The 19,325-nt window shown below is 53.2% G+C and overlaps 1 protein-coding gene across 10 annotated transcripts; it reads left to right on the top strand.

Moving 5' to 3' along the window:
• Window positions 1–2,695: 2,695 nt before the first annotated feature.
• Window positions 2,696–18,688, top strand: LOC310661628 (uncharacterized protein; the record flags this gene model as incomplete). 10 transcript variants are annotated; one of them, XR_014503999.1, is made up of 7 exons in its annotated part: window positions 9,518–9,547; window positions 16,203–16,482; window positions 16,587–16,654; window positions 16,744–17,049; window positions 17,157–17,233; window positions 17,742–17,798; window positions 18,501–18,688. XR_014503999.1 is itself a non-coding variant. In XM_083408037.1 (4 exons), 4 exons carry the CDS (start codon window positions 4,151–4,153, stop codon window positions 18,656–18,658), a joined length of 549 nt encoding a protein of 182 aa, XP_083264163.1. In that variant the 3' UTR covers window positions 18,659–18,688. The 10 variants fall into 10 exon arrangements, 2 of the variants coding, with proteins under 2 accessions (XP_083264163.1, XP_083264164.1); XR_014504000.1 differs by lacking the exon at window positions 9,518–9,547 and adding exons at window positions 14,314–14,492; window positions 15,279–15,469 and having other exon boundaries at window positions 16,182–16,482; window positions 16,587–17,049; XR_014503994.1 differs by lacking the exons at window positions 9,518–9,547; window positions 16,203–16,482; window positions 16,587–16,654 and adding exons at window positions 2,696–4,407; window positions 4,512–4,579.
• Between the last annotated feature and the right edge of the window lie 637 nt (window positions 18,689–19,325).

Genomic DNA, 19,325 nt, shown 5'->3' with positions numbered 1-19,325 from the left:
AACGATGGCCAAGTCTGAGTCCTGCCCGCATGGAGAAGGGGTAGTGGGGAAGAGGCACAAAGAATGGCAGCCGGGAACTGCAGAGATGTCCTCTAGTCCTTCATCCCAGGAACTGGAGCTGGAGCCTGATCCCGGATCTGAGACCGGTAAAGGTAAAGGTACCCCTGCCCGTACGGGCCAGTCTTGACAGACTCTAGGGTTGTGCGCCCATCTCACTCAAGAGGCCGGGGGCCAGCGCTGTCCAAAGACACTTCCGGGTCACATGGCCAGCTTGACATCGCTGCTCTGGCGAGCCAGAGCCGCACACGGAAACGCCGTTTACCTTCCCGCTAGTAAGCGGTCCCTATTTATCTACTTGCACCCGGGAGTGCTTTTGAACTGCTAGGTTGGCAGGCGCTGGGACCGAACAACGGGAGCGCACCCCACCGCGGGGATTCGAACCGCCGACCTTTCGATCGGCAAGCCCTAGGCGCTGAGGCTTTTACCCACAGCGCCACCCGCGTCCCTTGAGACCGGGGTTTGATGCAAATGCAGCATGTCGCATTTTGGGATGTTTTTGGAGCACCACCACCTGGCAGGCACATTAGGATTGTGAAACAGCCCGCCTTGCTGTTACATTTCTTAAATAAAAAAGGCAAATTTCTAATCCCCACGAGAAAATATGGTATATTTGGAGCTGCAGCTGATCATGGGTCAAGGCAAAGTGTTTCCTGCACTGCAAGAGTCCCCTCCCCACAAGAGACAGTCTCTGCCCCTCTCTCTGTGTGCCAACTCTAGGATGCATGGAATCAGATTGTGGGCCTTGGGTTCCTCAAGCCCAGCTGTCAACTGTCTGGCCATGGTTCTCCAAAGGGTGGCAGGTAGCAGTTGCTCACAGCCTGGCCTAGATAGACCAAGGATGGACCCACCCAGGGGCCTTTTTAGGCCATAGCTCAGCACCTGTGGAAGGCCACAGGGTCAGTCCTCAGCATCTCCAGGTGAGGCTTGGGAAACTCTGAACTGAACCCCTGGGGAGCTGCTGCCAGCCAGGCCAGAGGAAGACAGTCTGGAGCTCCCGGGACCCGGGACCTGGCTCCTGAGGCAGCTGTCTATGCAGCCCAGTGGGTGAGGTCTTCTGCCAGGCAAAGGGCCAGGCACTTTCCTGCATATTCACCTCTGGCGACTGAACACTCCGTGGCTGAGCTTCAATATGCCTCTCACTGGCCTGTCTTGGGTTAGCACAGCGGGAGTGCAAGTGCTTCTTGCATCCTTAGAATCAAAGAATTGTGGAGTTGGAAGGGACCTTAAGGATCATCTAGTCCAACCCCTGCAATGCAGGAAGATGCAGCTGTCCCAGATGGGGATCGAACCTGCAAGCTGGGCCTTCTCATCCCCACACCTGAAGCCAAGCAGGGAATTGAATCAAGGCCCTTCTGGGTGCCCAGAAGATGCTCTGCCACTCGCTATAGCCCCTCCCAAACAGAAACACAGGAAGGGGATTTAGACCCTAGATTGCTCCATCTACCTCAGAGTGACGGGGGCAACCCAGGACTCAGTCTCAGTCAGTTTTATTGCACATAGCCAAAGGCTGCTGCAATGTACACAGAATTATTTGACAATTAAAAAACCCAGGCAGATGGGTGGTGTACAAATAACTACTACTACTACTACTAGTAGTAGTAGTAGTAGAGACCTCTGGAAGGTCTCATGGCAGCAGTATTTCCACACACACACAAACGGCTTTAGCCATTGAGGTCCCCAATCCAGGCACGTTTTCCTTGGAAGGAAACCCCATGGAACTGTTTATTTCCAAGTAGAAGACAGCCTCCAGATTAGGATTGAAGACCACCCTTTCCCCCCAGATGTTGCTCAAATTGGTTCTTTTGTTTCCATTATATTATATTATATTATATTATATTATATTATACGTTGAATTCCCTAAAACAATGCCCATCTTAAGTCTGCATTATTCCTCCTGCAGTCCTGCATCAATTTTGAGCTTTTCCATCACGCCCACTTTCCCTCCCCACTGCACCCCACCCTGTTACTCTGCTTCCCCTCCAGTTTACTCAGAGTAACATTTCTGGGTATTCCCCAATACTATTCACCACGTTGTGACATTGTAGGTGGTGCTGATAAAGATATCCCTGAATGGCAGCTTTATTTCTTTCCCAAAAATGGACCAGGCCTCCTGTCGACTCATTCCTGCATCCACACAGCTGGAAGGACGTCCAGGAATCAGCATCCCAGAAGCTGACCGCTTCTTCTTGCACTGCCTCTCAATCAGCATCCCTCTCTTTACACACGAGGAGTCCACTGCAGCGGGCAAGGGCAGCCCTTCCCTGGGCACACAGCAGCGAGCCGTCTTAGCTGCATTGACGGGGGGGGGGGGGAGAGGAGACTCTTTTCCCAGCCAGAAGGGGAAAAGCAGGGGGGAAGTTGGGTAGTAATAATAATAATAATAATAATAATAATAATAATAATAATAATTTTTTTAAGGTGCTGGAATGGAGTTGCGGAGAATTCTGGCTGAAGAAAAGCACTTCTGCTCCCTGCAATCATCCTGTTAGAAGAAGCACTTCAACATCCCATTCTGGGTTCCAAGGAAATGGGCGTGAGGAAGCTGCAGGTTCCTCATCCCTCTCTCCCCCCCCCCCCATGATCCTGGGAAGTGTAGTTTGTTAGGCACTCTGGAAACAGCTCCCATTAGCAGAGATCTGTGGAGTCCTAGGAACTCAGTCATGAGGAGGAACCAGGAAGGTAGGAGGAGCTCAGATGCCCCGTTCTTGAGTTGGGGAGGGACCCCGTGCCTTGGAAATGGAGAACCGTTGGGTGTTGAGTGTCCCAGGATTGTGCCTTGCCTTCAAGGGGGACGCCCGGGAGGTGGGGTTTGGTCCTGCTCAAGCTCTAACAGATGACCATATATTGGAGGACAGGAAGGGATTCCCCTCAGATCAGATTGGCTCAGGCATATTTGAGAGGAGCCAGCAGATGTAGCAACAGCTAGACTGGGGACTGGGAGCAGCCGCCGGGACCATATAACACCGGTCCTAAAGGATCTACGGTGGCTCCCAATACGTTTGCTAGAGCAATTCAAAGTGTGGATTCTGTATACCTGAAGAATGGTTGCCAGCTGCTCCTTAAAAAACAGAGTTTTAAAATCCCATCCTTGACAGCAAACTTAAAAGGATAGGAATCAGGCTGCAAAACCTTGTTTTGAGCAAGTTCAGCCATGAAGCTAGCTGCCTTCCCTCCCTCCCTTTGCCCCACTTAAGAAAAAATCAGGCATGAACATGGGAACTTTAAAAATAAGTTTTATTTACTTTATAAATCATGCATCAGTTCACATCAATAGTGCCATTAAAAACTGTGCAGGCAAAATAGTGTTATACATTTGCCGGAGACCCCCCGCAAACCCCAGAAATACACAAAAGGTAGATTTTTGATTAATTGGGATATCATTGAAAGTACAGGCTGCACATCTGTGTCGGACAAGGAATTCCTGGGCTGACTTTTGCAAACCAGGCTGGCCCATCTAGGAAAGGGCAAATCTGTTAACACACCTGAGCTTGCTGGGCACATGACCCAAGGGGAAGTGGGGATGAGCCCCAAAGGTATGGTGGGTACACAGCCTATGGTTTCAAGGGAAAGGTCTCTAGCGGGCTTTAGCTCGCACAGGGCAGAAGCGTAGTGAGATTTATTTTGTGTTATTTCTTTCCACCATCACTGCGTGTGACCCTTAGAAAAGAGGTTCCTTAAACTCTTTAATCTGAGGCAAGGAGGCAGGAGTGAAAGGCTGAGGATCCAGGGTGGTCCCTGAGTCCTGCTGAAAGACAGAAGTCAGGATCTGTCAATTTAGACTTCTGGGTTCCCTGGCATTTCCCATATGTATCCTCTGTGACAACAAAGGGCCTCCACTACCACTGGCTATTCCTGGTCTCAGTTCGCTACAGTTCCCAGGTGGACGCAGAGTACAACTGCGAGCATTAAAACCTCAGGAGCCACCAGCAATTTCATGCTCTGCGAGTTTGCCCAGCAGCATGGTGTGGCAATGCAATAATTGGGGAATCTGCAGGCAGTGAGAGCCCATTCACATGAGAGCCCATACTGTATCCTGCTTCCTCCACAGGGCCAGGCCTCCAGGGATGAGGCTCCAGATTCGGCACCCGGGATGAAGAACCGAACAACATCCCGGCGGTTCTCGGCTGACGTCCCTCGCACCTCTTCCCCACTGCCCCTTCTCCATGTGGGCATGGCTCCTTCCCGGCCCTGTTTGGCGCAGAAGCAGCAGCCAAGGTTTCCACCCATCAAAAACACTTATTCCGGAGCCGGGGGACAATTTGGCTGCTGCTTCTGTGCCAGACCGGTCGGGACGGAGCCCAGACACCCGAACGGAGGAGTTCAGGGTGGGGCAGCTTATAAGATCAGGTAGAAGGAAATGCCCCTTCCCAGGTCCCCCACCCTACTGCCCCAGACTGGAGCTAGCGTGGCTGGGCGCTAGGAGCCTGCTGATGTCTCCGTTTTCTTTGCAGGGAGGGAGCCTTTCCCCAACATATACTTTGTTCTGGTCAAATCCCTGGAGAGATGTGACAACCCTCAGGTACTGGGGCAGAGGGAACAAAGGGGTCCTTCCATAGCTTTTGGCCCACCACAGCCCCTTCTCATCAGATGCTTCCTGCTTCCTCCACAGGGCCACACCTCCAGGGATGAGGCTCCAGCGCCTGCTCTTGGGACGAAGAATGAGAGACCATCATGGCGGTCAATGCGGAACTTCTTTTGGGGGGTCATCAAAAAGGGGCAGTAGTTTTTCATCTGCCCCAGCCCCTTCTCATCAGATGCTTCCTGCTTCCTCCACAGGACCACAACTCCAGGGATGAGGCTCCAGCGCCTGCTCCCGGGACGAAGAACAACAGACCATCGCGGTGGTTCCCGACCCCTGATGCTCGCCTGCCTCACCCTCCATCTGTTCCCCGTGCGGGCATGGCTCCTCCTCCAAGCAATCAGAATAACAGAGTTTGTTTCTTCCTTAGGCGAGAGGCCCGCCAGAACGAGGGGGGAAAGGTTCTCACTTCAGCCTTCGCAGGGCTGTGGTTTGGGGAAACCCAAAGAAGCCCAGCAGCAGCCCAGCGGTGCAGGGAAACCCACCAAAATCCGGAGGTATGTTGTGACCTTGTGTGGCAGGGGAAGGGTTTCCCAGTGATCTTGCCAGCTGGAGGAGGAAGGCCTGATTTAGAGATCCCTATAGTTTTATGGAGAGGGTTTCTCTGTGGTCCACCTGGCCAGGCCAAGGAGTGGGATCCTCTGCCAAGGCTCCGCTAGGGCAGTTTTAGGATGGCACGACTGGGGCACTCAGGCTGGGCACCACGCTGCAGAGGGGGCTAAAACAATGCGGAACAAGAGGGAGGGGTGCCAAATTGTAGGGTGGTACAGGCAAAGCCGTAGCTAGGGGGTGGTGAGGTGGGCCCCCAACAGGGGCACAGGTGAGGGGTGGGGCACAAATTCGGCTCAAAAATATATCCATGAATATGTCTAAATATATAGATGATAATAATAAATATTATCATCTATATATTTATCTGGAACTCCTCCAAGCAATCAGAATAACAGCTTGTTTCTTCCTCAGGCGAGAGGCCCGCCAGAACGAGGGGGGAAAGGCTCCCACTTCAGGTAAGTGGAAATGCCAACTGAGTGCCCCATATTTTAGGAATGCTTCCTTCCTGTGTCCCCCCTCCCTCATGCGCCAGACTGGTGCTATCATCTGGGATCCAGGCGCTTGCTGGTTCCTCCGTTTTCTCTGCAGGGAGGAAGCCTTTCCCTAACATTTACATCGTACTGGAAAAATCCCTGGAGGGACGTGGCGAACATCATGTACTGGGACAGAAGGAAGGGGTCCTTGTGGAACTTCTTTTGGGGGGGTCATCAAAAATGGGGCAGTAGTTTTTCATCCGCCCCAGCCCCTTGTCATCAGATGCTTCCTGCTTCCTTCACAGGACCATGCCTCCAGGGATGAGGCTCCAGCGCCTGCTCCTGGCACGAAGAACAACAGACCATCGCGGTGGTTCCTGGCCCCTGATCCTCGCCTGCCTCACCCTCCATCCGTTCCCCGTGTGGGCATGGCTCCTTCCTGGCCCTACTTGGCACAGAAGTAGCAGCCAAGGTTTCGCCCCATCAAGAACACCTCAAAAGTTATTCTGGAGCCGGGGGAGACTTGGGCTGCTGCCTCTGTGCCAGGCCAGTCGGGACGGAGCCCAGACGCCCGTACGGAGGAGTTCAGGGTGGGGCAGTTAATAAGATCAGGTAGGAGGAAATGCCCCCTTCCCAGGTCCCCCCCCCCCTGCTCCAGACTGGGGTTAGTGTGGCTGGGAGCCAGGCGCCTGCTGCTGTCTCTGTTTGTTTTGCAGTGAGGAGAAGGTTCAGCCTGGGAGCCGCTGCATCACGGGAGGGACTGGAGCCCAGACAAAGGCCTCTCACCCCAGAGGTAAGGGGACAGGGGGAAGGAGGCAAGGTATGGAAAGGCTCAGAGTTCAGGTAGGGGGAAATGCCAATTGAGTGCTGGAGTGGGGGGGGGAGCAGGCCTGTCTCTCCCCAGCCCCTCACCCCCTCCTTCCAAGCCAGGGGTCAGGCCATTATGTGCCCAGGTAGGAGCAGCAATCGTTGGCAGCCAATGGGGACGTGGGCATGGGCACAGAGCCACGCCTCCACAGGGCCAGGCCTCCAGGGATGAGGCTCCCGCTCCAGCTCCCGGGATGAAGGGCGAGAGAACATCCTGGCGGTTCCCGGCTGGCAACCCTCGCACCTCTTCCCCACTGCCCCTTCTCCATGCGGGCATGGCTCCTTCCCGGCCCTACTTGGCGCAGAAAGAGGAGCCAAGGTTTCCCTCCATCAAGAACACCTCAAGAGCTATTCTGGAGCCGGGGGAGACTTGGGCTGCTGCCGCTGTGCCAGGCCAGTCGGGACGGAGCCCAGACGCCCGTATGGAGGAGGACAGGTTGGGGCAGCTGATAAGATCAGGTAGGAGGAATTGCCTCTTCCCTTGCTGGAGTGGGGGGGGGGAGCAGTCCCGTCTCGCCCCAGCCCTTCATTCCCCTCCTTCCAAGCCAGGGGTCTGGTCATTATGTGCCCAGGCAGGAGCAGCGTTCGTTGGCAGCCAATGGTGACGTGGGCATGGGCAGCCTGGCAGGGGTGCTTGTTCTGTCCCCCTCCAACCCTGGATCAGCTGGCCAGACACCCTCGCCAGCACTCAGGCTTTCCCTACAGAAGTTTGGGGGCTGCTCCCCCCGGGGGGCCTATGTCTGCACCGCAGGAGGGCCCTGCCTCCACTGGCTTGCCTGCCCATGGGCTGCTGCCGGGCTGCTCTGTGCAGGAGAAGGAGGGATGTGGAAAAGGGAGGAAGGGAGGGAGCTGGGAAGGCAGACAGGAGGAGGAGGGAGAGAAAATATTGAGTGGGCTGTGGCCCAGAAGAACATTATTGGGGGGGACGGCCCATGGGACCCCTGTCCTCTAGAGTGGAGGCCTATGCCGGATATCTTAAAGAACACAATGTCCTTCTTCCTTCCCACATCTCAGACATCTTTGACGCAGAAGCACCAGCCAAAGTTTCCTCCCATTAAAACAGCATCTCAACTGATTTCAGAGAGCGAGGAGACTTTGGCTGCTGCGTCTGAGCTAGGCTTGCTGGGATGGAACTGAGACGCCCATACGGAGGCCAAGTGGGGAGAGGAAAAGTTCAGCCGGGGAGCCGCTGCATCCCGGGAGGGACTGGAGCCCAGAAAATGGCCTCTTGTCTCAGGGGTAATGGGAGAGGGGGAAGGAGGGCGGCCTTAGGAAACCCAGCGCCATGCCTCCAGGGATGAGGCTCCAGCTTCCAGGATGAAGGGCAAGAGAACATCCCGGCGGTTCCCGGCTGTCATCCCTCACACCTCTTCCCCACTGCCTCTTCTCTGTGTGGGCATGGCTCCTTCCCGGCCCTGTTTGGTGCAGAAGCAGCAGCCAAGGTTTCCTCCCATTAAAACAGCCTCTTGAGTCATTTCAGAGACGGAGGAGACTTTGGCTTCTGCTTCTGTTCTAGGCCGGTCAGGACGGAGCCCAGACGCCCGTACGGAGGAGTTCATGGTGGGGCAGCTAATAAGATCAGGTAGAAGGAAATGCCCCTTCCCAGGTCCCCCCCCCCCCGACTGGGGCTAGCGTGGCTGGGAGCCAGGCACCTGCTGATGTCTCCGTTTGTTTTGCAGCGAGGGAGAAGTTCAGCCGTGGAACCGCCGCATTCCTCCGGGAGGGACTGGAGCCCAGACGACGGCCTCTCGCCCCTGAGGTAATGGGACGGGGGGAGGAGGGGGGCCTTAGGAAACACACGAGGGCCTGCGGGATCAGGCCAAGGGCCCGTCTGGTCCAGCCTCCTCTTCTCCCAGGGGCCACCCAGATGCCACTGCAAAAGCAGCCAACAGGATTCGAGCCCAAGAAGCAGTGCTTCAAAGATCCCTTCTTTCTTGCAGGATCTCGATCGTGCACCGCTGTGGCTGCTGCCCAAGCCTCCCCCCAAAAGACCAGGTAAGAGGAAGAGAACCTTTGCATGGGGCTGGGAGAACACCCTACAAGTTGTTAATGCTCTGGGTGCATTTATGAAAAAAGGCATACTCTGATAAGGCAGGTTTGGAGACTGGGGACCTTCCTATTGTGGTTGGCTGATTACAGCTCCAATTGTCCTCGACCACTGTCCTTTCCCCCTTCTTTTTAAATTAAAAACACAGCTTGAGGATTCCCCAAAGACAAATTCCAGAGCGTGGAATTGGGTGACAGTGCGAAGATGTAGTTTTTGGCCCATCACAGCCCATTCTCATATGATGTGCTGCTTACTCCAAAGGGCCATGCCTCCAGGGATGAGGCTCCAGCTCATGAAGGGCGAGTGAACGTCCCAGCGGTTCCCAGCTGACAACCCTCGCACCTCTTCCCCACTGCCCCTTCTCTGTGTGGGCATGGCTCCTTCCCGGCCCGGTTTGGCGCAGAAGCAGCAGGCAAAGTTTCCTCCCATTAAAACAGCCTCTTGAGTCATTTCAGAGACGGAGGAGACTTTGGCTTCTGCTTCTGTTCTAGGCCGGTCGGGACGGAGCCCAGACGCCCGTACGGAGGAGTTCATGGTGGGGCAGCTTATAAGATCAGGTTGAAGGAAATACCCCCTTCCCAGGTCCCCCCCCCCAGACTGGGGCTAGCGTGGCTGGGAGCCAGGCGCCTGCTGATGTCTCTGTTTGTTTTGCAGCGAGGAGAAGGTTCAGGCTGGGAGCCACTGCATCCTGGGAGGGACTGGAGCCGAGACAATGGCCTCTCACCCCAGAGGTACTGGGACAGGGGGAAGGAAAGGCTTAGATTTCAGGTAGGGGGAAATGCCAATTGAGTGCTGGAGGGGGGGGGGAGCAGGCGTGTCTCTCCCCAGCCCCTCGCCCCCCTCCTTCCAAGCCAGGGTCGGGCCATTATGTGCCCAGGCAGGAGTAGCAATCGTTGGCAGCCCATGGGGACGTGGGCATGGGCAAGAGCCACGCCTCCACAGGGCCAGGCCTCCAGGGATGAGGCTCCAGCTCCAGCTCCCGGGATGAAGGGCGAGAGAACATCCTGGTGGTTCCCAGCTGGCAACCCTCGCATCTCTTCCCCACTGCCCCTTCTCCATGCGGGCATGGCTCCTTCCCGGCCCTACTTGGCGCAGAAAGAGGAGCCAAGGTTTCCCCCCATCAAGAACACCTCAAAAGTTATTCTGGAGCCGGGGGAGACTTGGGCTGCTGCCGCTGTGCCAGGCCAGTCGGGATGGAGCCCAGACGCCCGTACGGAGGAGTTCAGGGTGGGGCAGTTAATAAGATCAGGTAGGAGGAAATGCCCCTTCCCAGTCCCCCCCCCCTCCTGCCCCAGACTGGTGCTAGTGTGACTGGGAGCTAGGCACCTGCTGGTGTCTCAGTTTTCTTTGCAGGGAGGGAGCCTTTTCCCAACATTTACCTTGTCCTGGCCAAATCCCTGAAGAGAAGTGATGTCCCTCAGGTACTGGGAGGGAGGGAAGGACGGAAGGGGTCCTTCTGAAACAGGTTTGGGGAGTTGTAGGAACACTGTCCCCTGTGGCTGCTGTCAAAGCCACCCTTATAAAAAGAACTGGTAAGAGGAAGGAAAGATTTACATGGGGCTGGGAGAACACCCTACAAGTTGAACGTGCGTGTTCTTGCTGTGGCTGCGTTTCTGAAAAAGGCTTATGCTAATAAGACGGGTTTGGGAACTGGAGGCCCTCTTACAGGTATTTCTTGACTCCCTTTGTCCTTAACCGCTGTCCTTTTTCTCCTGCTTTTCAGACAAACACCCAGGTGGCCACGCTGCAAGTTCCGCACCTTCCAAACCAAGGCTTACTCCCACAACCATTTTCATTTGTTGGTTTGAAATATTTTTCATTAAAGAGTCTGGTCTGTGATAGCCCATTTGAGTTTGGTCCATGATAGCCCATTCACAAGTTCAGGGATTCTTCCCTCGAAGCAGCCCTTAGCCTAGAGTTCTGCCATGCTTCCAGGATACCTCCTTTCTTCCAGGATCTCCTTTCTCCACCGCTGTGGCTCCTGCAGAAGCACTCTGTGTAAAAAGAACAGATAAGAGGAAGGAAAAATTTGCATGGAGCTGGGAGAACACCCTACAAGTTGAGTGTCAACAGAGAATGGGAGAAGAACCTTCTTGCATGAGAGCAGAAGGGAGATGCTCTCGTCCGGAAGTAGGTGGGCCAAGTTTTCTTGGGGAGCAATGTCAGGGCAGGGGCATTGGGCATCCATTCCCCACGTCTGCCAGGAGGATACCAAGTCCTTCCTCCACAGGGCCACGCTTCCAGAGAATGGTCTCCGTTGCCAGCACCCAAGCTGATGGACACAGAGCAAAACTCCATCTTCCGTGGCATTCCAGCTTTGACTTTCTGGATTGTATTGTCCTTCCAAGTTGCTGGAGGAATCTATGCTTCTCAGTGCCTTGCATGTCTTCTGGAATGCCACGCATGCTGTCTGAATGTGCCAGTCCCCGACGAGAGGAGAAGGGCATCACTGGCATAGGTTAAAGCTCAATAAAGAAATTGGAGGAACTGGTCGCCTTTGATTAAATAATATAATGTGATTAAATAATATAATGTGATAAAGATTGTTAAAGAGTAAAACTAACAAGCTGTTTCCTTGCCTTCTCTGACTGCTACTGGGAGCTCTGCTTAAGAAGACTGAAGCCAGCTGGTTCTCATCAGCACTTTCTTCTTGGAGTCCTTGAAGCTGCAGGTGAAGTCACTCCCCCTTCTCCCCCTTCAGGCTGCTGTTCAGCAGGTGAAGCTGATTTCTGCCCCATGACACTATCCCCCTCCCCAAGGTGTGCCTCCACCTGCTGGGTGGGTGCCGGCTTTGGGAGAGCACAATGGTGGAAGTGAGGGACCAACGGGGGGGGGGGGGGGGGGAGCATCTTCCCATGCAAGGCATCTTCCCAGGAGGATTTTCCATGAAGGCCATGAAATTGGCCGTAGACCCCAAATCTATCATCTTCTTCTTTGGCGATCACTCGTAGCCGAGTTTATACAGTACTGCATTTCTTTTAGATCTGCCTTGAGAGAGTCTTTAAACTTCTTTCGTTGAGTACCAGCATTACATTCTAAGTTGCTTGGGAAGATGATAATCAGGCATAGCCCAGGTCTGTTAAGCTGCTTTCCAGGTGCTTGGAGGGGGTGGTGTGAGGCATCTGGGCATTAGGAATACAAGCCAAGCCAAGCCTGGCTCCGTGGCCCTCCTAAATTGAGGTTATTCTGTTCCTGGGCAGCTGGCAGAGCCCCTCTTCGCTGGGCATGGGACTGCCACATTCCCCGGCCTCCACAGGAGACTCGCAGTCCCTCTCTCTGCGTCTCTATTCCCTTTTGGCAACCATCAAACGACTCTCATACTGATCCTAAGCTGAATAACTGCCCAGCCAAGCTGACCTCCCCCCTCCAGAGCCCACCGCTCTCAACCGACTCTCAACTGCCTCCCCACCAACATTCAAACTCCCTTTCAAAGCCTCCTCCAATCGTCACTCTCCCCCAGAATTCCACTCTCTCTCTTCCCCCCTCCCTCCCTGCTTGACATTCCCCTGGGAATTCTAATAGAATTACCTTAGTTACAATATTGTTATAGATTTTGGGAGGATCCCACTAAACCCTAGAAATTAATAAATGGTGGGGTTTGGGATTATTTGGGATGTGAAGCTGCAGAGGAATTCCTGGGCTAGCCTATGCAAAAGGACCTGACCAAACTAGGACCATTAAGAATCAGTTGCCAGAGGTGTGGACAAAGACAGTGGATTTGGAAGGGGGCCCGTATACAGTGGTACCTCAGGTTAAGAACTTAATCTGTTCTGGAGATCTGTTCTTAACCTGAAACTGTTCTTAACCTGAGGTACCACTTTAGCTAATGTGGCCTCCCACTGCTGCTGCGCCGCTGCCACATGATTTCTGTTCTCATCCTGAAGCAAAGTTCTTAACCCGAGGTACTAATTCTGGGAATTGTAGTTCTGTGAGAGGAAAGCCGCAATGCTCAGATTCATTAGGGGGACGTCACATGCTTTAAATGCTCATTGGATGCACTTTACATCATAGGATCATAGAACTGTAGAGTTGGGAGGTGCCCTGAGGGTCATCTAGACCAACCCCCTGCAATGCAGGACTCTCAGCTAAAGCATCCATGGCAGATGGCCATCCCACCTCTGCTCAAAAACCTCCAAGGAAAGGGAGTCTACCGCCTCCTGAGGGTTTCCTTCCCACTGTCAAACAGCTCTTCCTGTCAGAAAGTTCCTCCTGAAGTTGAGTCGGAATCTCCTTTCTTGTAGCCTGAAACCACGGCTTCATGTCCTGGGAGCTTCTGGAGCAGGAGAAAACAAGCTTCCTCCCTCCTCCCTGTGACGGCCCCTGAGATATTGAGAGGGCTGCATGGTGTGGCTCTCAAAATCCATGTCCTGAGAGAGAGAGAGACCAAAACATTTCTCTCTCCCCTTTCTCCACCCCAGGCAGAATTGCAAGGGGTCAGTGCATCTGGCTGGTAAGAAGAGGGTCAGAGTTTGGAGCCCAGCCAGGGCTGGCTGTGGGCAGGATCCTGGCATTGTCTGGGGTTGGACTAGATGACCCTTGGGATCCCTCCCAACTCTGCTATGCTATGATTCCATCAAGCAGCTAAAGGAACGGGGAGGGGAGCAAGATGCAGAACAAGGGGAGGCACAACCACACACCCCAACAGCACCCTCTGGCCTCATCCCAGCACACTTTGAAACCCCCCTCCCATTTTATTTATATTAATTCAGCTGCCTGGCAACCCAGCAGCCTGGCCCCTCTTTGCCAGCTGATGTCACAAAGTGCTGCTTTGCATGCAAGCCTTACAGTGACCTGCAAGAGGGATGCCTGTCAGATGATGGTGAGAGACTTGCTGAGACAAGTGATAATGAGAAGGGACTCTGAAGGTAGGAGCCCCAGAGGAGATGAGTGGCATATAAATATTATTGTTGTTGTTGTTATTGTTATTAGTGTCACCTGTCACTGGTGCATGGCGACTTGGTTTCCTGGCTTGACTTGTCCACAGCTGTTGAAAGCTTCGCAGGTCTTCTTCAGCTGTGGTCCATTCTCCAAAGGAACACAGACTCTGAGTGAGTGCTTGAACCCCCCTGGCATCTTGCAGAGTATGGGGGTGGCACCCGCCTTTTGTAACAGTTCTGATATTTACTTGATAACCAACACCAGGCACATGCTCAAGAGGCATGTCCAACACAGGTCAAAGGAAGAGAGAGGGGAACAATTTGCTCTTTCTTCTCCAGGAGAGGAGGGAAAAGGACCTCACACAGAGCCCTCCCTGCCAATTGTATTTCTAAGGTCTGAGTCCCTGTCTCTCAGCAATGCAGCTCTGCAGACTTAGCTCCTTTTTATGCTGCTGGAGCCCCAAATGGATGGTTTGTGCACAGCCTTTGGTTTTAAGGGAAAGTATCTAGCAGGCTTCAGCTCAGGGCAGGAGCGTAGTGAGATTTATTTCATATTATATCTTTGCATCATCACTGTGATCCTTGAGAAAGAGGTCCCTGCCCCAGGGGGCTTACAATTTTTAATTTGACATAGGGAGGGAACAGGGAAGGGTTGAGGTCCAGGGTGGATCCTGAGTCCTGCTGCGAGACATAAGCCAGGGTCTGTAACCTCCGGATTCCATCTGAACCCTCTTCCTCTGTTTTTGCAATATGGTACTAGAATTCCAAAGGGAATGTCAAGCAGGGAGGGAGGGGGGAAGAGAGAGGGGGGAATTCTGGTGGAGACGGAAGGTTGGAGGAGGATTTGAAAGGGAGTTTGAATGTTGGAGGGCGGCAGTTGAGAGTCGGTTGAGAGCGGTGGGTTCTAGAAGGGGGTTCTTGGTGGGGGACCTGAAGCTGGGCTGGGCTTAGGATCAGTAGGACAGTCGACATCGCTAGGGGCATGTGACGAAGAGGGGCTCTGCCAGCTTCCGGGGAACAGAATTCCCTTAATTCAGGTGAGCCACAGAGCCAGGGCTTGGCTTGTACTGCAAATGTCCAGATTCCTCACACCACCCCCTTCAAACACCTGGAAAACAGCTTGACAGACCCAGGCCATGCCTGATTATCGTCTTCCAAAGCAACTACTCTGTTCCGAACTTATATACCGTATTTTTCGCTCTATAAGACGCACCAGACGACAAGACGCACCTAGTTTTTGGAGGAGGAAAACAAGAAAAAAAAAATCTGAATCCCAGAAGCCAGAACAGCAAGAGGGATCGCTGCGCAGCGAAAGCAGCAACCCCTCTTGCTGTTCTGGCTTCTGGGATAGCTGCGCGGCCTGCATTCGCTCCATAGGACGCACACACATTTCCCCATACATTTTAGGAGGGGAAAAGTGAGTCTTATAGAGCAAAAAATACGGTACTTTATCAAGCATTGGCAAATACTGTTATGGATTTGTAGGGGACACCTCTAAACCCTAGAAATAAATAAATGGTAGGACTGTGATGATTTGGAAATTTAAGGAAAAGGCGTCTAGCGGACTTCAACTTGGATGGAGCAGGGCCTAGAGAGATTAATTATGTATTCTTTCTTTGCACCAGTGTTGCATGTGACTCTTGAAAATGAGGTTCCTGCGCCGAGGGGCTTACAATCTTTAATCTGGCACAGGGAGGGAACAGTTTAAGTTTGAGGTCCTGGGTGGATCCTAAGTCCTGCTGCGAAACATAAGCCAGGGTCTCTGAGTTTACGTCCCATCTGTAACCTCTTCCTCTGTTTTTATTTTCCTTTCTGTCTCCTAGGTCCTAAGAGGCTTCTGTGGTGCCGGGAACAGGTGGAGGAAGGGGAGGCGGCCACACTTAAAAATGGCATTTTGGAAGTTGTGGTATGTTTATTCCATGAGGAATCCATTCTCCACATGTGCCAGGAGGTTGTGGTGCCAACCTGAGCAAACATTCTGGTGAAATCCCTGGACAGACGTGATGACGCTCAGGTACTGGGGCAGAGGGTAGGAAGGACGACCTTCTGAAACATGTTTGGGGAGTTGTAGGAACACTCTCCCCATCTGTGGCTTCCAGCAAGTGCTTTTCAGAAGCATTGCTCCCTCCAAGCAGGTTGCCTTGCACAACCCTCTGCACCATGTAATTGTCTCACCCTCTTTGAAAGCCACCTCATACAAGATGCTCTTGTGGGGCATCTGATTCTTCTGGGCTTCCTTGTTCCTGCAAGATCGGCAGTGTGATCTTGTTTCTAAAGAATGGAAAAGGGAGCAGAAAGCAGGCGGGTATCCTGGAAAAGAGACTTTGGCATTGCCACCCAGCCCTGTTTTGACCCTGTGAGATTCTGGTTTGAGGTGTGAGCCCCAGAACATAACCCCCATGTCAGTGGCAGGCTTCCTGTTGAGAGCATCCACCACACCGGACATTCAAAGGCCTCTTCTACCACTTTCATGGACTTGGCTTCCACCAAGGAATCCTGGGAACTGTCCTTTGTCAAGGACCTACCATTCCCGACAGCTCCCATTCCCAGCACCCGGAACACACTACAGGATTTCCAGGATTCTCCATGATAGTGAAAGTGGAGAGAGAAGCCTTTGAATAATTGGTGTGGCTGAGACAGCTGAATGTGCATCTGAGCTGACCTTCTGTCTGTAGTTTATGGCCAGTCACAGCCCTTTCCCATACTGTATCCTGCTTACTCCACAGGGCCAGGCCTCCAGGGATGAGGCTCCAGCTCCCAGGATGAAGGACCAGAGGACATCCCTGTGATTCCTGGCTGCCATCCCTCGTGCCTCTGCCCCACTGCCCCTTCTCTGTGTGGGCATGGCTCAGTCTCAGCCATCTTTGACGCAGAAGTAGCAGCCATAGTTTCCTCTAATTAAGACAGCATCTCAAGTTATTTCAGAGAAAGAGGAGACTTTGGCTGCTGCTTCTGAGCTAGGCTGGCTGGGACGGAGCCGAAATGCCCGTATGGAGGGGGACAAGTTGGGGCAGCTAATAAGATCAGGTAGGAGGAAATGTCCCTTCCCAGGCCCCCCACCCTCCTGCCCCAGACTGGGGCTAGCGTGGCTGGGAGCTAGGAGCCTGCTGATGTCTCCATTTTCTTTGCAGGGAGGGAGACTTTCCCCAACAAATGCTTTGTTCTGGTCCAATCCCTGGAGAGACGTGACAACCCTCAGGTACTGGGGCAGAGGGAACAAAGGGGTCCTTCCATAGTTTTTGACCCATCAGAGGCCCATTCTCATATGATGTCCTGCTTCCTCCACAGGGCCACACCTCCAGGGATGAGGCTCCAGCGCCTGCTTCCGGGATGAAGAATGAGAGACCATCGTGGTGGTTCCCAGCCCCTGACCCTCGCCTGCCTCCCCCTCCATCCGTTCCCCGTGCGGGCATGGCTCCTTCCCGGCCCTACTTGGCGCAGAAGGACGAGCCAAGGTTTCCACCCATCAAGAACACCTCAAGACTTATTCCGGAGCGGGGGAGACTTTGGCTGCTGCTTCTGTGCCAGGCCGGCTGGGACAGAGCCCAGACGCCCGTACGGAGGAGTTCATGGTGGGGCAGCTTATAAGATCAGGTAGGAGGAAATGCCCCTTCCCAGGTCTTTCCCCCCCCCCCCGCCCCAGACTGGGCCTAGCGTAGCTGGGAGCCAGGCGCCTGCTGATATCTCTGTTTGCTTTGCAGCGAGGGAAAGACTCAGCCTGGGAGCCGTTGCATCCCAGGAGGTACTGGAGCCCAGACAAAGTCTTCTTGTCTCAGAGGTAATGGAACAGGTGAGAGGAGGGGGTCTTAGGAAACACACCAGAAGGGCCTGCAGGATCAGGCCAAGGGCCCCTCTAGTCCAGCCTCCTCTTCTCCCAGGGGCCACCCAGATGTGTGTGGGAAAGCCGCAAGCAGGATTCGAGCGGAAGAGCCCTCTGCCCACCTGGGACTTCCTGCAATGGCTTTTCTGAAGCATGTTGTCTCCATCAGGACTAGCAGCCTTTGACTGCCCTCTCCTCCGTTAAGTCGTCTAACCCTCATTTAAAGCCCTGCAGCCAGAGATGCTCACCTGACTGTTTCTGCAAAAAGGCTGCTCTTGTGAGCTCTGCAGTGGGATCTGCTTTAAGTCCCTGGGGAGGGTGCGACAGCTGAATGGGCGTGTGAGGGGACGTTCTGTCCCTGGTGTTCGGCCTGTGATAGCCCATTCACATCTTTAGGGATTCTTCCCTCGAAGCAGCCCGTAGCATCAAGTTCTCTCCTGCTTCAAAGATTCCTTATTTCTTGCAGGAACTCTTGTCTTCACTGCTGTGGCTGCTGCCAGAGCCTCCCTTTTGAATTCAACAGGTAAGAGGAAAGAAAGATTTGCACGGGGCGGGGAGAACACACTACAAGTTGAGCGTACGTGTTCAAGCTGCAGTTAATCCAGAATGCAGCAGCTAGACTGGTGACTGGGAGTGGCCGCCGGGACCACATAACACCGGTCCTGAGAGATCTGCATCGGCTTCCACTACGTTTCCGAGCACAATTCAAAGTGTTGGTGCTGACCTTTAAAGCCCTAAACGGGCTTGGCCCAGTATACCTGAAGGAGCGTCTCCACCCCCATCATTCAGCCCGGACACTGAGATCCAGTGCCGAGGGCCTTCTGGCGGTTCCCTCATTGCAAGAAGTGAGGTTACAGGGAACCAGAGAGAGGGCCTTATCGGTAGTGGCGCCCGCCCTGTGGAACACCCTCCCTTCAGATGCGAAAGAAATAAGCATCTGAAGGCAGCCCTGTTTAGGGAAGTTTTTAATATTTAATGCTGTACTGTTTTTAACACTTGATTGGGAGCCGCCCAGAGTGGCAGGGGAAACTCAGCCAGATGGGCGGGGTATAAATTATTATTATTATTATTATTATTATTATTATTATTATTATTAGCATTTCTTTAAAAAAGGCTTACACTAGTATGATGGGTTTGGGCCCTGGAGGCCTTCCTACAGGGGTTGCGTGACTACAACTCCCATTTTCCTTGACCAATGTCCTCCCCCCCCCCCCCCGCTTTTCAGCCAAACACCCAGGTGGTCAAGCTGCAGGCGGAAGCTCTGCGCCTTCTGAGGTCCATCTTTCAGCCTGCGGGGGAGATGAGAAGGGCCTTGCCTGGATGAAGACATGGGCAGCTCTTTCGTCTCAGAACCTCTTTCGTCAGTTTATTTGTTTTACCTAACTTTTATTAAAGATATTCTTGATTTCCGAAGTATGTGTTTTTCTCTTTTTTCAAGTTGTGTTTTCTACAATTCAGTTGCATCTGTTGTGAAACATTCGTGTTGTGTATAGTATAAGACTGGGAAAGAAAAGTGGGGAGAGAGGAGATAAGGTGGGAAAACATATATTCTTTTACTTAGTGGGGGGGGGGTTGTGTCAGCATCAACTAGGTAGCTTCTCTTTTTATTCGCTTATTATATTTCCTTGGGGGGGTTAGGGCATGGTTGATTGTCTTTTAGTTAACTGCAGTGAGATTTCCTTGCCTATGGGGGGGGGATTGTTGGGTCAATATAGCCATATTGGTTCATATACAGTGGTGCCTCGCAAGACGAAATTAATTCGTTCCGTGAGTCTCTTCGTCTAGCGGTTTTTTCGTCTTGCGAAGCAAGCCCATTAGCGGATTAGCGGATTAGCGCTATTAGCGGTTTAGCGGCTATTAGCGGCTATTAAAGGCTTAAGGGATTAGCGGATTAGCTACTAAAAGGCTATTAGCGGTTTAGCGGCTTAGAAAAAGGGGGTGGCGAGCGATAAAAAATCTCAAGACTCGCAAGACATTTTCGTCTTGCGAAGCAAGCCCATAGGGAAATTCGTCCTGCGAAGCGCATCGAAAAACGGAAAACCCTTTCGTC

The sequence above is a fragment of the Podarcis tiliguerta genome, assembly GCF_965153285.1.
Source record: "Podarcis tiliguerta genome assembly, chromosome: 13".
Classification (NCBI taxonomy): Eukaryota; Metazoa; Chordata; class Lepidosauria; order Squamata; family Lacertidae; genus Podarcis; species Podarcis tiliguerta.
This window is presented reverse-complemented; position numbering and strand designations above follow the sequence as displayed.